Here is a 17,823-nt window from a genome sequence, read left to right on the forward strand (position 1 = left end):
GAGTTTTTATTGTTGACATCAACGCGACCCTCAGCTGACCCACCACTACACTACTTTGAATATGCAGCCAGCACTTTCGTCAGGAAGATTTTGAGTACTGTTTTCAGCCCAGTTTTTCCGCGGACTCAGGTAATTTAAAATTGTTAAAATATCTAAAACATCATTTGGCTTAGTTGTTGCTTGTTTTGTGTAACTACGGTAAACATACTACGTAGAAAGTTTTTATCATGTTGTTGTTATTATATACACGAGCAAAGCAAGCTAACGTTAGCTCCTGTGCAGCTGTCAATCAAAAACGTTATCATCTACTGTCAATCATCTCGCCTCAAGACCCGCCCCCATTTAGAACATTCAGAATTAATGTAGTCGTGCATTTTTCTTCCGGTGATTTGATGACGCGTCAAATCACCGTTACTGTAGCAGTTAAAAGCTTTAATTTTTTATATGGAGTTAGTACATTTGATGGCAGCACAATCAACTACATATATGGCATGAAATATAGTGTTGGAGCATAATGTTGTTTTAGGGTGGACTTCCGCTTTAATAAAAAAAACATGATTTAAATTTACAGGTAACAGCTTTAATCATATAATTTAACTAAAAAACAAAGGACTAGTTTTCCAGATTGTTGTAAACTCTGCCTCTTTGGACAACACAAGAGGCATTAACCCCCAGAGGTGTAAAGAGTAGCTGAAAGCCATACTTGAGTAAAAGTACAAATTCCTTACTGTAAAAATTACTCCACTACAAGTTACAAGTCACCAATTTAAATACGACTTGAGTAAAAGTATTAAAGTAACCCAATTTAAAAGTACTCAAGTATTTTTACTCGTACTGAATGTTGGCTCAAAGATGCGCTAGTCCTCAACACAAAGAGACATTGTAGGTCTGGGCAGTGAAAACTAAGAAAGTTTATTTATGAGGTTTTATTTCCTAATATAGAAAAGAAATCAAACACCTCAAAATTTTGACCTGGCAGAACAAACACAGATTAAACATAGTCACAGTCTTTTGACTAAAATTTAATTAAGTTTTTGTCATCTGAATTGATTTAGTTTTAGTCCAATTTTATTCAACTAAATACCATGAGATTTTAGTCTAGAAATCTAAATTACATTTAATTTAAACCCATTTAGTTTTTGTCTAGTGTCATTGTGTACTTGAATGTGCCATGCTGAAAAATATATAACCTAACTTTGTGATATAAATATATGGTAACAATTTACAGTGGGGTTCATTAGTTAACATTAGTTAGCTACATTAGTTAACATGAACTAATAATGAACTGCACTTATACAGCATTTATTCATCTTTGTTCATGTTAATTTCAACAATTACTAATACTTTATTTAAATCTTGTTAACATTAGTTAATGCACTCTGAACTAACATAAACAAACAATTAAAGCTTACATTTTTATTAACTAACATTAACAAAGATGAAGAAATAATGTAACAAATGTATTGCTCATGGTTTGTTCAAGTTGGTTAATACATTAACTACTGTTAACTAATGAACCTTATTGTAAAGTGTTAACAAATATTCTTATATAGGCCTATCCTAAAAAAGATATCATTTTAATATTTAAAAAATTCCAGTAAACTAAAATTACACTAACAGAAATATGATAATGCATATTAAAAACGTGAAGTTGTTCATTTGAAAGATTAATTGTAAACACATGTAGTACGTAACACCACTATCTCACAAGTGCACTACATTTCTTCCGTCATGCATCCCTCTTTACAGTAAATGCATACTTGATTAAATGTGAGGACAGTGAAATTAACTTATTATCAATCTTATAATGTACTTAAGTTACCTGGGCAATCAGTACAGGACCTCGCTGGTTTATTTTGGCTTATATAGTAAGTTATATCAAGTTATGTACCAGCTTAGGTTAGCTGATAAGGTAGCATCAGAGTATATAAACATTTGTGCTTGCCTTTGAGTTGCGGGATGACCCTCCTCGCGCATCACTTTTGTTTTGATTGTAGCATCACAAGTTTAACAAAGGGTCCCTTGACTGAAGCAAATGTGATATGCATCCATATGTTTGCTCTTTATCTCTTCTCTCAGACCAGACGCGAACTTTTCTCTACAGTTTATGACATACGCAGCACGCAGATGTCCCGCTACGGTGGCTCAACGCAAGCTATTCAGCGTTTGACATCAAAGTACCGCGAGACCAGACTTCTCCATATGCATTTGATTCGCTCTCGCAGTACTTTGATTTCTACGATTGCTCTGCGCAGCGCCAAATTAAGTTGTGTGTGTGTGCGTGTAACCTCGCGACCACAGATTCTATCCATCATCACCCTCTGACACTTTCGTCTCGTTTTTATTTGACGAATAAACAATGTAGCGAGTAACGTTAAGTGTCATTTCAAATGTAGTGGAGTAAAGAGTACAAATACCCAATCAAAAATGTAATTGAATAGAGAGTAAAAGTTGCCTATATTTTTTATACTCAGTACAAGTACAAAGTAGCCCAAAAAATACTTAAGTACAGTAACGAAGTACATTTACTCGAGTACTTTACACCTCTGTTAACCCCTTACACGCCGCTCAAACATAGACATTTCTCAGACCGTGGTATCGATTCCAGGTATCGGGGGACTTTTAACGAGTACGAGTACTTTAGAAAATGTGGTATCGAGGCCGAGACCTTTGCGTGGGAACTGCATGCTTTATAAATGAGGCACCTGATCTTTGAATGGCATAGGGTTGATCACGTCTGACTGGAGCTGGACCGGACACATTCAACCACATGTGTGTACAGAAAGCTGCTCACTTTTTGCGGTTAAATTATTTAAAATCACTTGAATGCTAACATTTGCAAACCTTTGAAACACGTGCAAATGATAAACTTTCCCTATATAAATTTGTGTATTAATCCGTGAATCGTATGCAAGCCGAACCGTGGGTCATGACTTACTTTCTATGACTTACTTTCACTTCATATGCGACAGTTTGCGCGTTGGCTTGATGAATAGATCGCTCATCTGTCTTGATGCGTGCTGCAGTAGCGTCATCATATCTGCCTATAACATTTTTAGCACTGTTGGGAGGAGTCACTTTACTCTCTCACTTAAAATCCAGCAGTTCCCACACATTCCCACACTATTTCAGTGATTGGCTTATTGGTTGTGAATCGTCACTCTAATTTAAATAAAGTTACGTCATCATTTTATTGTCACATCGCGACCCTTCCTCTTCCTTGCTTTCCATGTGAAACATTGCGCCCCCGTCCTCTTGCATGCTTTCCATGTGAAATCAATGGTATGCTTCGCTTCATCGCGCTGTTGTTCATTATATTGAGAACAGCCTGTCACTCGCGCACTGTGCTCCTAAATAATTTTAGTCCAATTATTTTTATCCAAAATATGACAGATTTTCCTTTTCCAACTGGAATGTCACTGTTGGAACAGGCAAGCACACACATCACTTTTGAAGAAAAATCTAAAATTGAGAATGCGGTGCATAGCGATGCATTGTAATATCGAATCGAATGTAATCGATGACATGGTAATCACAATCAAACCGAACCGTGAGACCAGTGTCGGTTCACAGCCCTAATTTTAAAGGACAAGTTCGGTATTTTACACTTAAAGGAATAGTCTACTCATTTTCAATATTAAAATATGTTATTACCTTTACTAAGAACTGTTGAATCATCCCTCTATCATCTGTGTGTGTGCACGTAAGCGCTGGAGCGCGCTGCGACGCTACGATAGCATTTAGCTTAGCCCCATTCATTCAATGCTGCCATTTAGAGATAAAGTTAGAAGTGACCAAACACATCAACGTTTTTCCTATTTAAGACGAGTAGTTATACGAGCAAGTTTGGTGGTACAAAATAAAACATAGCGCTTTTCTAAGCGGATTTAAAAGAGTAACTATATTTTATGGCGTAATAGCACTTTTGGGAGTACTTCGACTTGGCACAGTAACACCCTCCCTCTCCCATTATGAGAGTGAGAAGAGAGAGTCGAAGTACTCCCAAAAGTGCTATTACGCCATAAAATATAGTTCCTCTTTTAAATCCGCTTAGAAAAGCGCTACGTTTTATTTTGTACCACCAAACTTGCTCGTATAACTACTCGTCTTAAATAGGAAAAACGTTGATGTGTTTGGTCACTTCTAACTTTATCTCTAAATGGCAGCATTGAATGAATGGGGCTAAGCTAAATGCTATCGTAGCGTCGCAGCGCGCTCCAGCGCTTACGTGCACACACACAGATGATAGAGGGATGATTCAACAGTTCTTAGTTAAGGTAATAACATATTTTAATATTGAAAATGAGTAGACTATTCCTTTAAAGCCCTGTTTTCAGATTGTTTATGATGAAATAGAACGGTTTTGACTGAAATTTCGACATATGATGCTGGTCCGAGAATTTTCAGGTGTTTCTTGTATCACCTCCCACCTCTATAATGGCTATATAGGTGCACAGGAACAATCCTTCCTAAAATGCATTAAACTTTCATTTACAAAGACGTGAAACTCACCGAGTGGTCAGGGGTGTTCACTGATATGGGCACACAAAAATCGCTGCAAAAGACGCATTCCAACAGGTTTTATCGTAGTTTTGTCCAACTCCATTGACTTGTATTAGATGTGGTGTGAGATACGATATTACTCTGCGCCGGGAACTTTGTATTCTTGCAATTGGCAAAGGCGGATTATCGCCACCAACTGGGCTGGAGTGTTTATTATTTAAGCTCTCAGCGGAAAAATGTACGGGGGTGTGAGGGGTTTGGAAAAATAGGTCCACAAGTTTACAACGAATGCTAAAACACCTGTAGGAAAGCATCTTTTGCAGCGATTTTTGTGTGAGCATATCAGTGAACACCCCTGACCACTCGGTGAGTTTCACGTCTTTGTAAACGAAAGTTTAATGCATTTTAGGAAGGATTGTTCCTGTGCACCTATACACACATTATAGAGGTGGGAGGTGAAACAACAAACACCCGAAAATTCTCGGGGCAGCAGTCGAAATTTCAGTCAAAACCGTTCTATTTCATCATAAACAATCTGAAAACATCTTACACAAAGTGTAAAATACCGAACTTGTCCTTTAAAAGAAGAAGATAATTTTGAACAGCTTTTCAATTGTCAATTTGCTTTTTTCACTGCAATCAAACTATTTAAGATAAAAAAAATACCTCTGAACAAACTCCAGTGTTGTGCTGCCTTCCACCTGATACTCTAGGTTGAATACATAGTAACAAGCGAAGAGAGCGGCCAAGGCAGTGGTGAAGTACGCCATGTGAGCACCAAGTGGGATTCCCTCGATCGACAGCATCCATTTTTTTGCACTCAGGATTGTCTCTCCTTAGTAAAGACAGTCATCACAAAAATTATATTCCATAGAAATAGATTCTATAAAAGATTTTCTCCACATAAATTACTGTTAATAACAGGGCAGGGAGCACACACATCTTTGAAGCAGTGCATTAAAAGATTAGTTCACCTCAAAATGAAAATGCAGGGCTCTAGAGTGCGACCAATTTGGTCGCACATGCGACTTAATTTCTCAATGGTGCGACTTAAAAAAATATCAGGTCGCACTGGTGCAACCAGGAGTTCGAGGGAAAAAGCCATGGTCCAGATCTACGTGTGTGTACGTTTAAAAATGCGTGTGCGCTCCAGTCAGAGAGAGAGAGAGAGAGAGAGAGAGAGAGAGAGAGAGAGAGAGAGAGAGAGAGAGAGAGAGAGAGAGAGAGAGAGAGAGAGAGAGAGAGAGAGAGAGAGAGAGAGAGAGAGAGAGAGAGAGAGAGAGAGAGAGGTGAGTCCGTCAGATAAACATGTGGAGTGGATGTAGCCGCGGATGATAAGAGAAGAGGGAAAAGAACGATTAATAACTTTTTCGTTAAGAACGTTAAGTTAATGCCTGATCCGTCCGAAGATCATAACCAATGCTCTGACATCAACCTCCCGTCACATCAGGTCCGAACCCGAAGACGGAATTAGGTAATGAGCCTCTTACAATCGAGTCGGAGCCAGAGCATAATTCTTTTGAAGAAAATTATTTGAGCGTAACCCCGAACAGCAATGTCGCGTGCCGTGCGCCAAATTTATAGAAAAAAGCCAGGAGTCAGGACCGCTGTTTTCTAGGGGTGTGCAAAAAAATTGATTCACATTTGAATCGCGATTCAAGCATTGCCGATTCAGAATCGATTCATAGAATTCCAAAAATCGATTCATATATATATATATATATATTTTAACGCCGTGTTACTATTGTCCTGAAATTAGTTTATCTCAGTATTCCCATAGATGGTGCGTCGAAGTCACACTGACGCCTGCACACTCTTGTCACAGTGTTTCCCACACATTGCTGTGCAGCGCTGCCCAGGTTAACAAGTGCCCAAGTATATCTGGCATCAAATTTTGTCTTTTTTGTTTTTCCGTGATGATGACACTCTTTAATAATGACATTTTGTGTGCGACATAATGAGTTCGGTGTGCGTTCACGTGCTCTGTTTCTCAATGAATTGGGATGCGAGATCATGCGACGCGAACAAGCTCGTGTCACATTGTATCCTTCATGTTTCTGAACTTGAGCAAAGTTTTACCATTAGAGGACTTCACGGAGCACCCGCGGCCCATATGGTTTCGGGTTTGTATTTGAAATGGTCAGTCGGGTCCGGGTCAGTCATAGTTAATTACTCCGGGTCCCGAGGCTGATTAATATTGTGTGTAAAACCCGAGTCAAACGGAGAGTGGCCGTGAGCACTACCGCGCTAAAGCTCGCGTGAAGTTTCAGCGTGCCTGCGGTTTCTATGGCGATAACTGGCTCTTTTCTATTATTATTAATAAACCATATATTTTCTAAAACCTATTGCAATGAACGAGCAAAGCTCAAGATGACTCAAGATTTACAAAGTGCAAAGCTGTAATGTAAAGTCCCCTGTCACTGGGACAGCAAGTAGACTTTTGAATCTGAAATAATGAGTGGATTTAGCTTTTTTTTTAATCGGCAAGAGAAATAGAAAGAGAGGCACTTTTCCTGCTTCTGCTCTATCTAATAGAAATAATAACATTTATAACACCAGTCACATTTATAATCTATAGACCTGCACTGTCTATCATTAATATGCTATATTATTGTATTTAATAGAGATTGATAAAAGGGGTTATCTAATTGCTTCATATCAGTTTTTATTTTTGGATAAAGACATAAAGTAATATCAAACTACATTTAATTTGTTGTGTTTATTTTCTTTAAAATTGTAAATCTACTACAATCAGTCACATAGGAAAAAGTAAACTACATTTACATACTGTGAATCGTTTTTGAATCGAAAACCGATTCTGAATCGAATCTTGAGCCTAAAATGAGCCTACCAAGCATGAGCCCCATTCACTTCTATGAAAAAATAATACTATGGAAGTGAATGGGGCTCATGAATGGTTTGGTTACAAACATTCCTCAAAATATTTTCATTCATGTTCACCAGAACAAAGACATTTATACAGGTTTGTAACAACATGAGAGTGAGTAAATTATGACAGAATTTTCATTTTTGGGTGAACTATAAATTCGATGCCGTCAAAAATTAGGGTGCACCTAACTTTTGTGCTGGTGCACCTAAGAAAAAATGTTAGGCGCACCAGTGCAACCAGTGCAAAAAGTTAGTCTAGAGCCCTGAAATGTCCTAATAATTTACTCACCCCAATGTCATCCAAGATATCCATGTCTTTCTTTCCTCAGTGGAAGAGAAATTAAAGGACAAGTTCGGTATTTTAGACTTAAAGCCCTGTTTTCAGATTGTTTATGGTCAAATAGAATGGTTTTGACTGAAATTTCGACATTTTCGGCTGCCCTGAGAATTTTCGCTTGTTTGTGTTTCAGCTCAGACCTCTACAATGGCTTTATAGGTGCACTGGAACAATCCTTCCTAAAATGCATTAAACTTTCGTTTACAAAGACGTGAAACTCACCGAGTGGTCAGGGGTGTTCACTGGTATGCTCACACAAAAATCGCTCCAAAAGACGCATTCCAACAGGTTTTATCGTAGTTTTTACCAACTCCATTGACTGTATTAGACGTCCTGTGAGGTATGGTATTACTCCGCGCCGGGAACTTTGTTTCTATTCTTGCAATTGGCAAAGGCGGATTAGCGCCACCTCCTGGGCTGGAGTGTTTATTATTCAAGCTCTAAGCGGAAGAATGTACGGGTGTGAGGCGTTTGGGGAAATAGGTCCACAAGTTAACAACGAATGCTAAAACAGCTGTTGGAAAGCATCTTTTAACGCGATTTTTGTGTGAGCATATCAGTGAACACCCCTGACCACTCGGTGAGTTTCTCGTCTTTGTAAACGAAAGTTTAATGCATTTTAGGAAGGATTGTTCCAGTGCACCTATAAAGCCATTGTAGAGGTCTGAGCTGAAACACAAACAAGCGAAAATTCTCAGGGCAGCCGAAAATGTCGAAATTTCAGTCAAAACCATTCTATTTGACCATAAACAATCTGAAAACAGGGCTTTAAGTCTAAAATACCGAACTTGTCCTTTAAGTTTGAGGAAAACATTTCTGGATTTTTCTTCGAAAAGTGGACTCAAAGATCTTTGAAACTGCATTGATTTGGACTTTAAAACGTTGGTTACAATTAAAGTGCTTAAACAGGCTGTGCAGGATCACACATCAAGCGCGACCTTTCGCCGTGAAGAGGTAGTTCCCATATTTTTTTAGAAAATGACTGATCGTTTCACTAGATAAGACCCTAATAGCTGGGATCCTGCACAGCCCGTTGAAGCACTTCAAATATCTTTTAAACTGCATTGATTTGGACTTCAAAACGTTGATTACAACGTCTATTATTCGAAGAAAAATCCAGCAATGCTTTCCAAGAAAAACTTAATTTATCTTCCACTGAGGAAAGAAAGACATGGATATCTTGGAAGGCATTGTGGTGAGTAAATTATTCTGACATTTTCATTTTGAGGTGAACTAATCCTTTAAAGGGATACTCCATCGTTTTTTCATATTATACGCTGTTATTACCTTAACTAAGAAGAGTTGATACATACCTCTATCATCTAAGTGCCTGAACTTAAGCACTGTGGCGCGCGGCGACACTTTGATAGCACTCAGCTTAGCTCAGTTCATTTAATGGTACCAAACAGAGATGAAGTTAGAAATGACCAAACACATCAACATTTTTCCTATTTGAAACGAGTAGTTATACAACCAATATGGTGGCACAAAATAAAACGTGGCGCTTTTAAAAGCGGGTTAAAAAGGGTAACTATAATGTATGGTGGAATAGCTTTTGGGAGTACTTTGACTCGGCGCAGTAAAAAGTCACGCCTGAAAAATCTGCTCCCCTTCTCATAATGAGAGGGAGAGTTTTACTGCACCGAGTCGAAGTACTTCAACAATGCTATTCCACCATACATTATAGTTACCCTTTTTAACCCGCTTTGAAAAGCGTCATGTTTTATTTTGTGCCACCATATTGGTCGTATAACTACTCCTTTCAAATCTCTGTTTGGTACCATTGAATGAACTGGGCTAAGCTAAGTGCTACCAAGGTGTCGCTGCGCGCCACATCGCTTTAAGCAGCAGTAACTGTCTGATATGGTGATAGAATAACAATGAGTGATACAGGCATAGCAAGCTATCTAAAGTAGCAATCACGACATTATAGGTGGCTACTAAAGATTAGATTACTCCACTTAACTTACTTTTTTGAAGTGACTAACTTATGCTTTTCCTGACTGGTGCATAGCAGAGAATGACACAACACACATTCACTAATATTTTCCAGAAACGTTGCTTTGATTGTGCCTTATACATTCAAAGGATTCGTTAACATTAAATGTGAAACTTACCGAGCATGATGATCCTTGGAGTGATTGGGGAGAGACAGATGGGCCTCTGCGTCTGGGGGAGTGGTACTCGCCTGTGACAGAAAAGAGTTACTTGAAACCAAGTTGACAGTATATTATCTCTAGGATAGAAAAAGATTTTTGAAATTTGTTTATAATGAAGCAATACAAAAATGCGCCTTTTTTGCTCCGAAGGTTTGTGCATGTTTACACATAAAAAATTAACTAAGTAAGTTACCACAATAACCTTATCAATTACAACGCTCCATCAATTTTCCTTTTAAGTCATGGTTTAGCTGTCATCTTGTGAAAGTGGCAAAGCATTTTGCGACGCCACATGGAAATCTAAAGTTAGCTAGATTTCTGTGTATGCTCAAATGACGAACAAATGCAGTAAGGTTCATTGAAGTTGTGGTGAAATTACAGTGCTTGCACGAGTAAGTTACGTAATTCATTTTTATGGCAAGCTAAAAAAATTGGCTCCTAGTAACTTAACTTGATAGTGATAGTAAATTTACTTACTGATATTCTGGAAGTCTCGATAAGCAGTTGGTGAAGGATCCGCGATTCCAAGATGGAAACTCCGGCAGAGGTGGGAAAAATATATTAACGTTAACGGCTGTGAAAACGTCTCCGTCGGAGCTCTCATTGAAACGTTATCGATGAATTCCTCTCAGGCAAAAAGTGAAATATCAACACAAAGACGAAAACAAAATAAATAACGTTACAACCACAAGACAAAGCCGTGTATAAAGAAATGTAAATTTGAGTAAGAGTCTGTTATTAACGTCTGTGAAAATGTCTCCGTCTGAGCTCTCAGTGAAACCTTTTCGCTGAATTCCTCTCAGGCAGAAAGTGAAAAAAATCAACACAAAGACGAAAACGAAATAACGTAAATACAACTACAAGACAAAGCCGTGTGTAAAGAAACGTTAATTTGAGAATTAATGGAGCTTTTCTGTCACTAACGACGAGTCAGAAATTCAAGTGTTGCTTCTTTCGCGCTTTTTCCCCACAGATTGAACTTTCTAGACTGGGTTGGGTAAACCCCGCCCACTCCGCCGGCGCTTTGATTTCGCCTGCAGCTCAGAAACAGCTCTGGAAACTTGCACGTTTATCTCTCCTGCTGGCTGCTTCCGAAGAAAAAATTTACAGATTTTTGTAAATATATATAAAAAACAATGATACGTATTTATGAGTTAACCAGACAGCACCAATGTTGGCAAGTAATTCACATGACATAGCCTATCCAAAATAAAAGTCATTATAAATAGACACGTAACCTTAGAACGCTTTAGAGTTTTGGCTCATGTTCAATACTTAAAATGAATCAGATGTTATTAATATTGAGATATATATGCTCAAAAATAAAAACAACAAACAGAAAACAGAAAGCTGCAGCCTCCGGAGGTCGCATATGCAGGCTCCATACGTCATCAAGCCTGGTTTATTTCAGTTAACTGAGCATTACATTCGCAAGGCATACGCATATTACAACAATTTATGATTAACTAAATACAATAGTGTAAAACCTTATAATTGTTAATATTCTGTAATAAGTCAGTCTTTATGACGTATGCAGTCTACAAATACGACCTCCTAAGGATGCAGCCTTGAGAAACGGACAGCATTTCTCCTCCACGAGAATTCTCGTAACATAATTAATTTCCCGATACATATTTCGTCACACCCCTAGAAGATACTATTGCAATTTATAACCAATGGTCATGCTTCATTTCAAATCTGAGGATGCTATCTTCAAAAATTATGCTTTTTATGAAGCCTATATTGTTAGACCATGTCAGGGAAGACTTTGGAGAAGTTTAAGATAAGGCTTATCAAATATTTTATTGCCCTGTTAAAACCCATTTTTACACCCAAACACCCATTTACAGTCACAAATAAAATATTCTTGGAATCTTATATGTGAATTCTTTAAAAATTATATATTGTATGGAATAGAAAGCTCTTGCAGCAGGTACATCAGAGTACAAGTTACATGACACATTTTAATTTATTAATATTACACTTTTACTTAAAGCTCACCATCAAGTATTTATATCATATTCCGGTAAGGAATTCTGAACAACAATAATCTGGGGCCGTCCACGTGAAAGTGGTATAAAGAAAGATATGATAAAAAAGGAAAATTACAGTAGTTTACTTTACTATTTACAGTACCATAGTGGCTTAATTGTGATTTTTTACAGTAATGATTTGATTACTGTGATTTCAACTGTAATGCTTGGACTACTGTGATTTTTACGGTCTTACTGTAAACTTTCAAATGTTCTACTGTAAAAATCTTATACAGTAATGTAACTGTGAAATCTACAGTAAATAACTGTAGATTTCACAGCCATTTTTTACAGTGTACACATTACTGTAGTATACATTAATAAAGTTTATTAATTACTATATCACAAAACACTAAAGTAAATACTACAGTGAGCTTTATAGATTTTGAGCACTTATTATTCTTAGTTGTTAATGTTTGGTAATACCAACTCATTTGTTCGCGTTAGTTCATGGTGCAGTTAAAAATACATTAGCAAATGCTAAAATGAACATGAACTAAGCTTTATAAATGGTGTTAATGTATTGCTCATTGTTTGGTCACGCTAGCTAGTACGCACATGTTAACAAATACATCCTTATTGCAAAGTATTACCAGTAACACGTTATTTTTACTCTCTTTCTCAAAGCCATGAATAAAAGTGAGAATGGTAGATTTCCTCAACAAAATGACGAAGAGAATGCAAGTTTACATACCCTGAGAAAAAGCAGAAGTTTGACGAGGAAGTTTGGTGGTTGTGTCTGCTGCATCTGCCTCTCCACTCAGGTCTGCAAGTGCTATTTTAAAGCATGCAAAGAGGCGTTACATGATTTAAGCTCTGACAACTTAGGTTTGGTAGCCAACCTCAAACAGCATTCAAATAACACATTTCACTCTGGTTTAAATACTGCAGATAACGGTTTTAATTGACTTGTTTATTCTCTATTTTATGTATGATTCTGCTTTTAGCTGAAAGGACATGCGGTTTTAGCTGTTAACTTACATTGGTAACAGAAGTTAATGACAGAATTGACTGCTCTTTTGTGCTTCTTCTAAATATCGTTTTCCTAATCTTAATAAAAGGCATGACATCTGCTTAATTTAAGCTATTTTTTATTTTAAATGCATAAATAATAGTTTGAGAGCAATTTAATATAAACGAGTATAAAATTATACATTGAACAAAAAACCATCTGATCACCCAAACAGTAACATTTAACACATTTGGCATTAATCGTCAATACAGTACACAGTACAGTACACAGCAATGGGCACACTTTTTTCTCTTTAACCCACGTCTCACTTTCAGATAAGTTTTAATCGTTGTTTGAAGTGGAAAATAATGGATACTGGTCTGGAACTTAAATTAAAAAAGGTGTGAACTGCATGTCATTCAAGTGCAATGTGTAGTGGTAAATACCATCACATTTTTTAAGGAAACAGATAACCACAGAAATATCAACTGCACCCAGGTGGTTTTTTCCAAAAGCCACATTTAATGAGACACATTTGGCAGGGACTTTAATCCAAAGCAACTCGCATTGTTTTTGCATAGGTTTATGGTTAAACATTTTATCAGTATTTGCATTTCCTACAGGAACATGGTCACAAAACAAAAATACCTGTACACAGCGTCAAAATTTTATTTTAATATTAGAGGTAATATTTTTCCTCTATGTTTATCGAGCTTGTTTATAAGTACAGGATATCATAGCCATATAAAATAAATAAGGTCGTCCTTTCGTGTCAAACACTACAATAAATGTAATAAAATATGTGTTTATAACAGAATATTTAATTATACCCAAATAAAAATGAAGGAAGGGGTTTTCTGCCTTTATGTTTTAAAATGTGTTAACTTTCAATGGCATTTTTGACCCTGTTTTTACCTTAAAATTTACCCAAAAGACACAGTCTTCCTCTTACCAAATGCGAGTCATAAATCTTGTGTAACATTAGGAAACACAAGCAAACGGCTTTACCGAAAGAATGAGCATCATTTGTCCTGTTGGTGTGCTGGTACACTTTTGGTGTGATTGTATTTGTTTTGCACCTTGTAAAGATTAGCAGGACTATGAGAGGTCCGAGCAAGCTGTCATCTAAGGTGCATCTTTCTTTTCCGTCCGATGAAGATTTGCTTGGAGGTCAAGACATGGGTCATGATGCTCAGTAACATGAGAAAGATGGTCATGGACATTACGATGACATAGTGACTAATACTGCGACAAAGAAGAAGAAACACAGTCAGACAATTCATCGGAGCGGTTAAAGATATAAAGATAAATGATAATAATCTCACACTCAACAAATACAAACTAAATGTGAGCATGAATCTTTTTAAATGATCTTGGTGCACTGATAACTACTAAAAATAAACATGTGACCGTGTCTGTGCCAGCTAAAGTGATTGTTTTGTGATTGACTGTTTATTAAATCATCCTACATAAGGTTAACAAACCTAGTGCCTATGTCAAGCCAGCTTCCATAATCCTTTACCAAGAAGAAGAAATGCTGCAAGAATAAAAACATTATGAAAAGTGAAATAAAATACAGATTTTCTGGTGTTTGTTTTTTAGCACAAGGTTTTTGTTATGATCTTACCAGGGCCATTAAGTCTGAGATGACCAGCACAACAAGGAAAAGGCTACAATAAAACAAATACAGAGGGGTAAGAGCTGCAGTATATTCATGCAACGATAAAATAATACAGCCAGAGTTATACACAGAGAAGAACAGGCTCAATATATCACACAGTAAAGAGTCAAGTCCAATATACAAATACTGTGTCAGAGCCGTTTCCTTTAGAAGTAGTTTTGCATGTTGGTTTGACACATCTCATTCGGAACGCTCATGCGATAAATTCGGTGAGTTTATCCTCCAAACAAAATCATAATAAAACCACACAAGCATACATTCACACAAGGGGCTCAACCACACTGTTTAAATATAGAAGATAGCCAAAATGTTAAATATGTTCTCATTACATGGACGTTTTTTATAAATGTCAGAATGGGGTCTTAAAAAGGTCTATCCGATCCTAAGTAATCTTCACTGGATTAAAAAGTGTGACAACCAGTCCTAGTATCCCCATATATTTGATTAGCCAGTTTTAAGCGTCATGAAACGCCGCTGTTTCAGCTCCAGTCTACCTCACTATCATTTTGAAAAATGCTACTTAAATGGGCGTGGGCACTGTGAGAAGAACAGCGATGATTGGGCGGGGCAACTAATATAAGATAAGATTTACTAAGATTAGCAGTATTACAGAAATAATTAAACTGAACATAATATTAAATTTAAACAAAGGTCAAGTAAAAATTCAGTTGATGGGGAGTCTCGTCCTGACAGCATTGGGGGAAAAATCATCCAACGTATTTACAGTGTGTGCGTAATGGCACAGTCACATTTAATTTATTAACAGAACCGTATCCATGTGCGATTATCATAGACTGTAAAAAATATGGACGTAGTGTCCGTGACGTCACCCATTGGTTTGTGAAGATCGTTTTTGAAGCTTAAAGTAGGCGTTGCCTGCCGTCACCATCTTGGCCGCGCGTCACAGCGAATCAACCGAAAATGGGTAAAGAGGCGGGATATGGGTGAAGCTGAGGTGGCTGGTTGCTGAAACCACACCCACCTAGCTCGAGTCTAGTGACAGCAGTGGCTGTTCAACCGTCACTCAAGCGGCCACGCCCTTAATTATGCAGAAGTTTAAGGTTTGCTATAATTTAAACTAGGGCTGGGCATAGATTAATCTAGATTAATCTCATACAAAATAAAAGTAATTTTTTGCATAATATATTAGTTTGTGATGTGTGTAATTATTATGTATATTTAAACACACACACAAACATTTATATATATATTTTTTTATTTATATATAATTTAGAATATATAAAAATATAAATAAATATATATACACATGTAAATGTTTCTTAAATACATACACAAATGTGTGTGTATTTATATATACATAATAATTAAACACAGCACAAACTCATATGTTATGCAAAAAAATTATTTTATTAGATACAAAAAAATTCAAAATTTAGCCAAAATTAGCTATACAGACCAAAAATACTTTTTGTACCAGGCTATAACATATTATTTTACACTGTAAATTGGGCATTTTTAACATGGTGGTTTATGGGAATTGACTCCCTTTTGGAGCCAGCCTCAAGCGGCCAGTCGCACTCTTATAAATAATAATGAGACACCGGTGGGCGTGGTTTTCAGGTTATGACGCGTTGTGCTCTCTCGTGTTTGCCACGTCACAGCCTGTGACGTTTACACGATATGGAGTTTAAACCCGGAAGACAAAAATAACACAAAAAAGCTAAAAATTAACTAGTTTTCTCCTAATGTTAAAATTAACAGAGACTAACATTGTCTTCTATGATGTGCAACACAACTAACTTTGTTAACATCTAAAATAAGTGTTGGTTAGTGTTTCATCACGCTTTAAGGACATTCATTATGTGACCCTGGACCACAAAACCATTCATAAGGGTAATTTTTTTAGATGTACATCATCTGAATAAATAAGGTGATGTATGAGTTGTTTAGCACAATATTTGGTCGAGATACAACTATTTAAAAATCTGAAATCTGAAGATTTTAAGTTTTTTGTGATTGTTGCGGGCAAAAATTCATGATCTTGCGGCACATTTTCTCAAAAAATGCAATGGAATATGCAGGAGATTTATATGCAATTTTATGCAATGAAATTGCGGGAACTTGCAAAAACTGCAGGAACTTGCAAAAACTTTTTTCAGCTTTTGCAGCTTTTCAATGATGTTTACGTGACATAATCACGTCACTTCATAACGTTCCCATGGCATAAGGGGACATGTCTGCACTTGTGTGAGGTAAATGCAAAATGTTTCAACTTTCTGCTAAGATATATGTGATTTTTGCTACAAAAATGCGGGGAATATGAAATCATGCAAGCCCTGTATATTTTGCGCATGGAAATCTGCGAAATTATGCTGCGAAAGTGTGCGAAAGTTGTTTTCTCGTGATCACGACTTAATTTTCTCATGATCTCGAGAAAACAAAAGTTGTTTTCTCTTTATCCTGACATGATAATCCAAATGTCATATGTAATTTCCTATCCATAATATTTACTCTATTTTGAAGTAGCCTGCTAATATATATGAGTTGGGGTCTTCGCCATTACCACACGTGTAGCTAATAGACTTAAAGGAATATTCCATTTTCTTAAAAGAAAAATCCAGATAATTTACTCACCACCATGTCATCCAAAATGTTGATGTCTTTCTTTGTTCAGTCGAGAAGAAATTATGTTTTTTTAGGAAAACATTGCAGGATTTCTCTCATTTTAATGGAGTTTAATAGAGCCCAACATTTAATACTTAACTCAACACTTTACAGTTTTTTTCAACGGAGTTTCAAAGGACTATAAATGATCCCAAACGAGGCATAAGGGTCTCATCTAGCGAAACGATTGTCATTTTTGACAAGAAAAATAAAATGCTCTTTTAAACCACAACTTTTCGTCTAGGTCCGGTCCAGCGTGACCTAACGTAAATGTGTAGTGACGTAGGGAGGTCACGTGTTACATATATAAAACGCACATTTGCGGACCATTGTAAACAATAAACTGACACAAAGACATTAATTAGTATCAGTTGACATACAACAACGTAGGAATGGTCCTCTTTCTCCACACTCGTAAACACTGTAGCGGAGTTTCGCGTTCGTCCTCTGTGACCTCTTGACGTCATGACGTATTGCGTGGGGTCACGCTGGCGCATCACGACCAGATCTAAACGAGAAGTTGTGGTTTAAAAGAGCATATATTGTATTTTTCTTGTCAAAAATGACAATCGTTTTGCTAGATAAGACCCTTATGCCTCGTTTATCGTCCTTTGAAACTCCGTAGATAAAAACTGTTAAGTGTT

General features: G+C 36.9%; 2 protein-coding genes across 3 annotated transcripts in view; both read right to left on the reverse strand.

Moving 5' to 3' along the window:
- Positions 1 to 13,985, reverse strand: part of gpr141 (G protein-coupled receptor 141) — a 24,315-nt gene extending 10,330 nt beyond the window's left edge. Inside the window, exons 1-2 of the mRNA XM_065258257.2 lie at positions 13,953 to 13,985; positions 12,616 to 12,696 (exon numbers count right to left, since the gene is read on the reverse strand). The gene's annotated coding sequence lies outside the window, so the exon portion shown is untranslated. The remainder of the gene's footprint in view (positions 1 to 12,615; positions 12,697 to 13,952) is intronic.
- The window catches only part of pign (phosphatidylinositol glycan anchor biosynthesis, class N), a 277,518-nt gene that overhangs the window by 240,361 nt on the left and 19,334 nt on the right, over positions 1 to 17,823 (reverse strand). The window contains exons 27-29 of one of the 2 annotated variants that reach the window (XR_012335666.1): positions 14,501 to 14,543; positions 14,358 to 14,410; positions 13,177 to 14,118 (exon numbers count right to left, since the gene is read on the reverse strand). Coding sequence is in view for 1 of the 2 variants with exons in the window: in XM_065258256.1 (XP_065114328.1) it covers positions 13,995 to 14,118; positions 14,358 to 14,410; positions 14,501 to 14,543 (220 nt within the window). In the remaining variant the exon portion in view is untranslated. Of the gene's footprint in view, positions 1 to 13,042; positions 14,119 to 14,357; positions 14,411 to 14,500; positions 14,544 to 17,823 lie in introns of those variants that run through there. The other variant, XM_065258256.1, reaches the window with a different exon arrangement.

Source organism: Paramisgurnus dabryanus, chromosome 22 (genome assembly GCF_030506205.2).
Source record: "Paramisgurnus dabryanus chromosome 22, PD_genome_1.1, whole genome shotgun sequence".
Lineage (NCBI taxonomy): Eukaryota > Metazoa > Chordata > Actinopteri > Cypriniformes > Cobitidae > Paramisgurnus > Paramisgurnus dabryanus.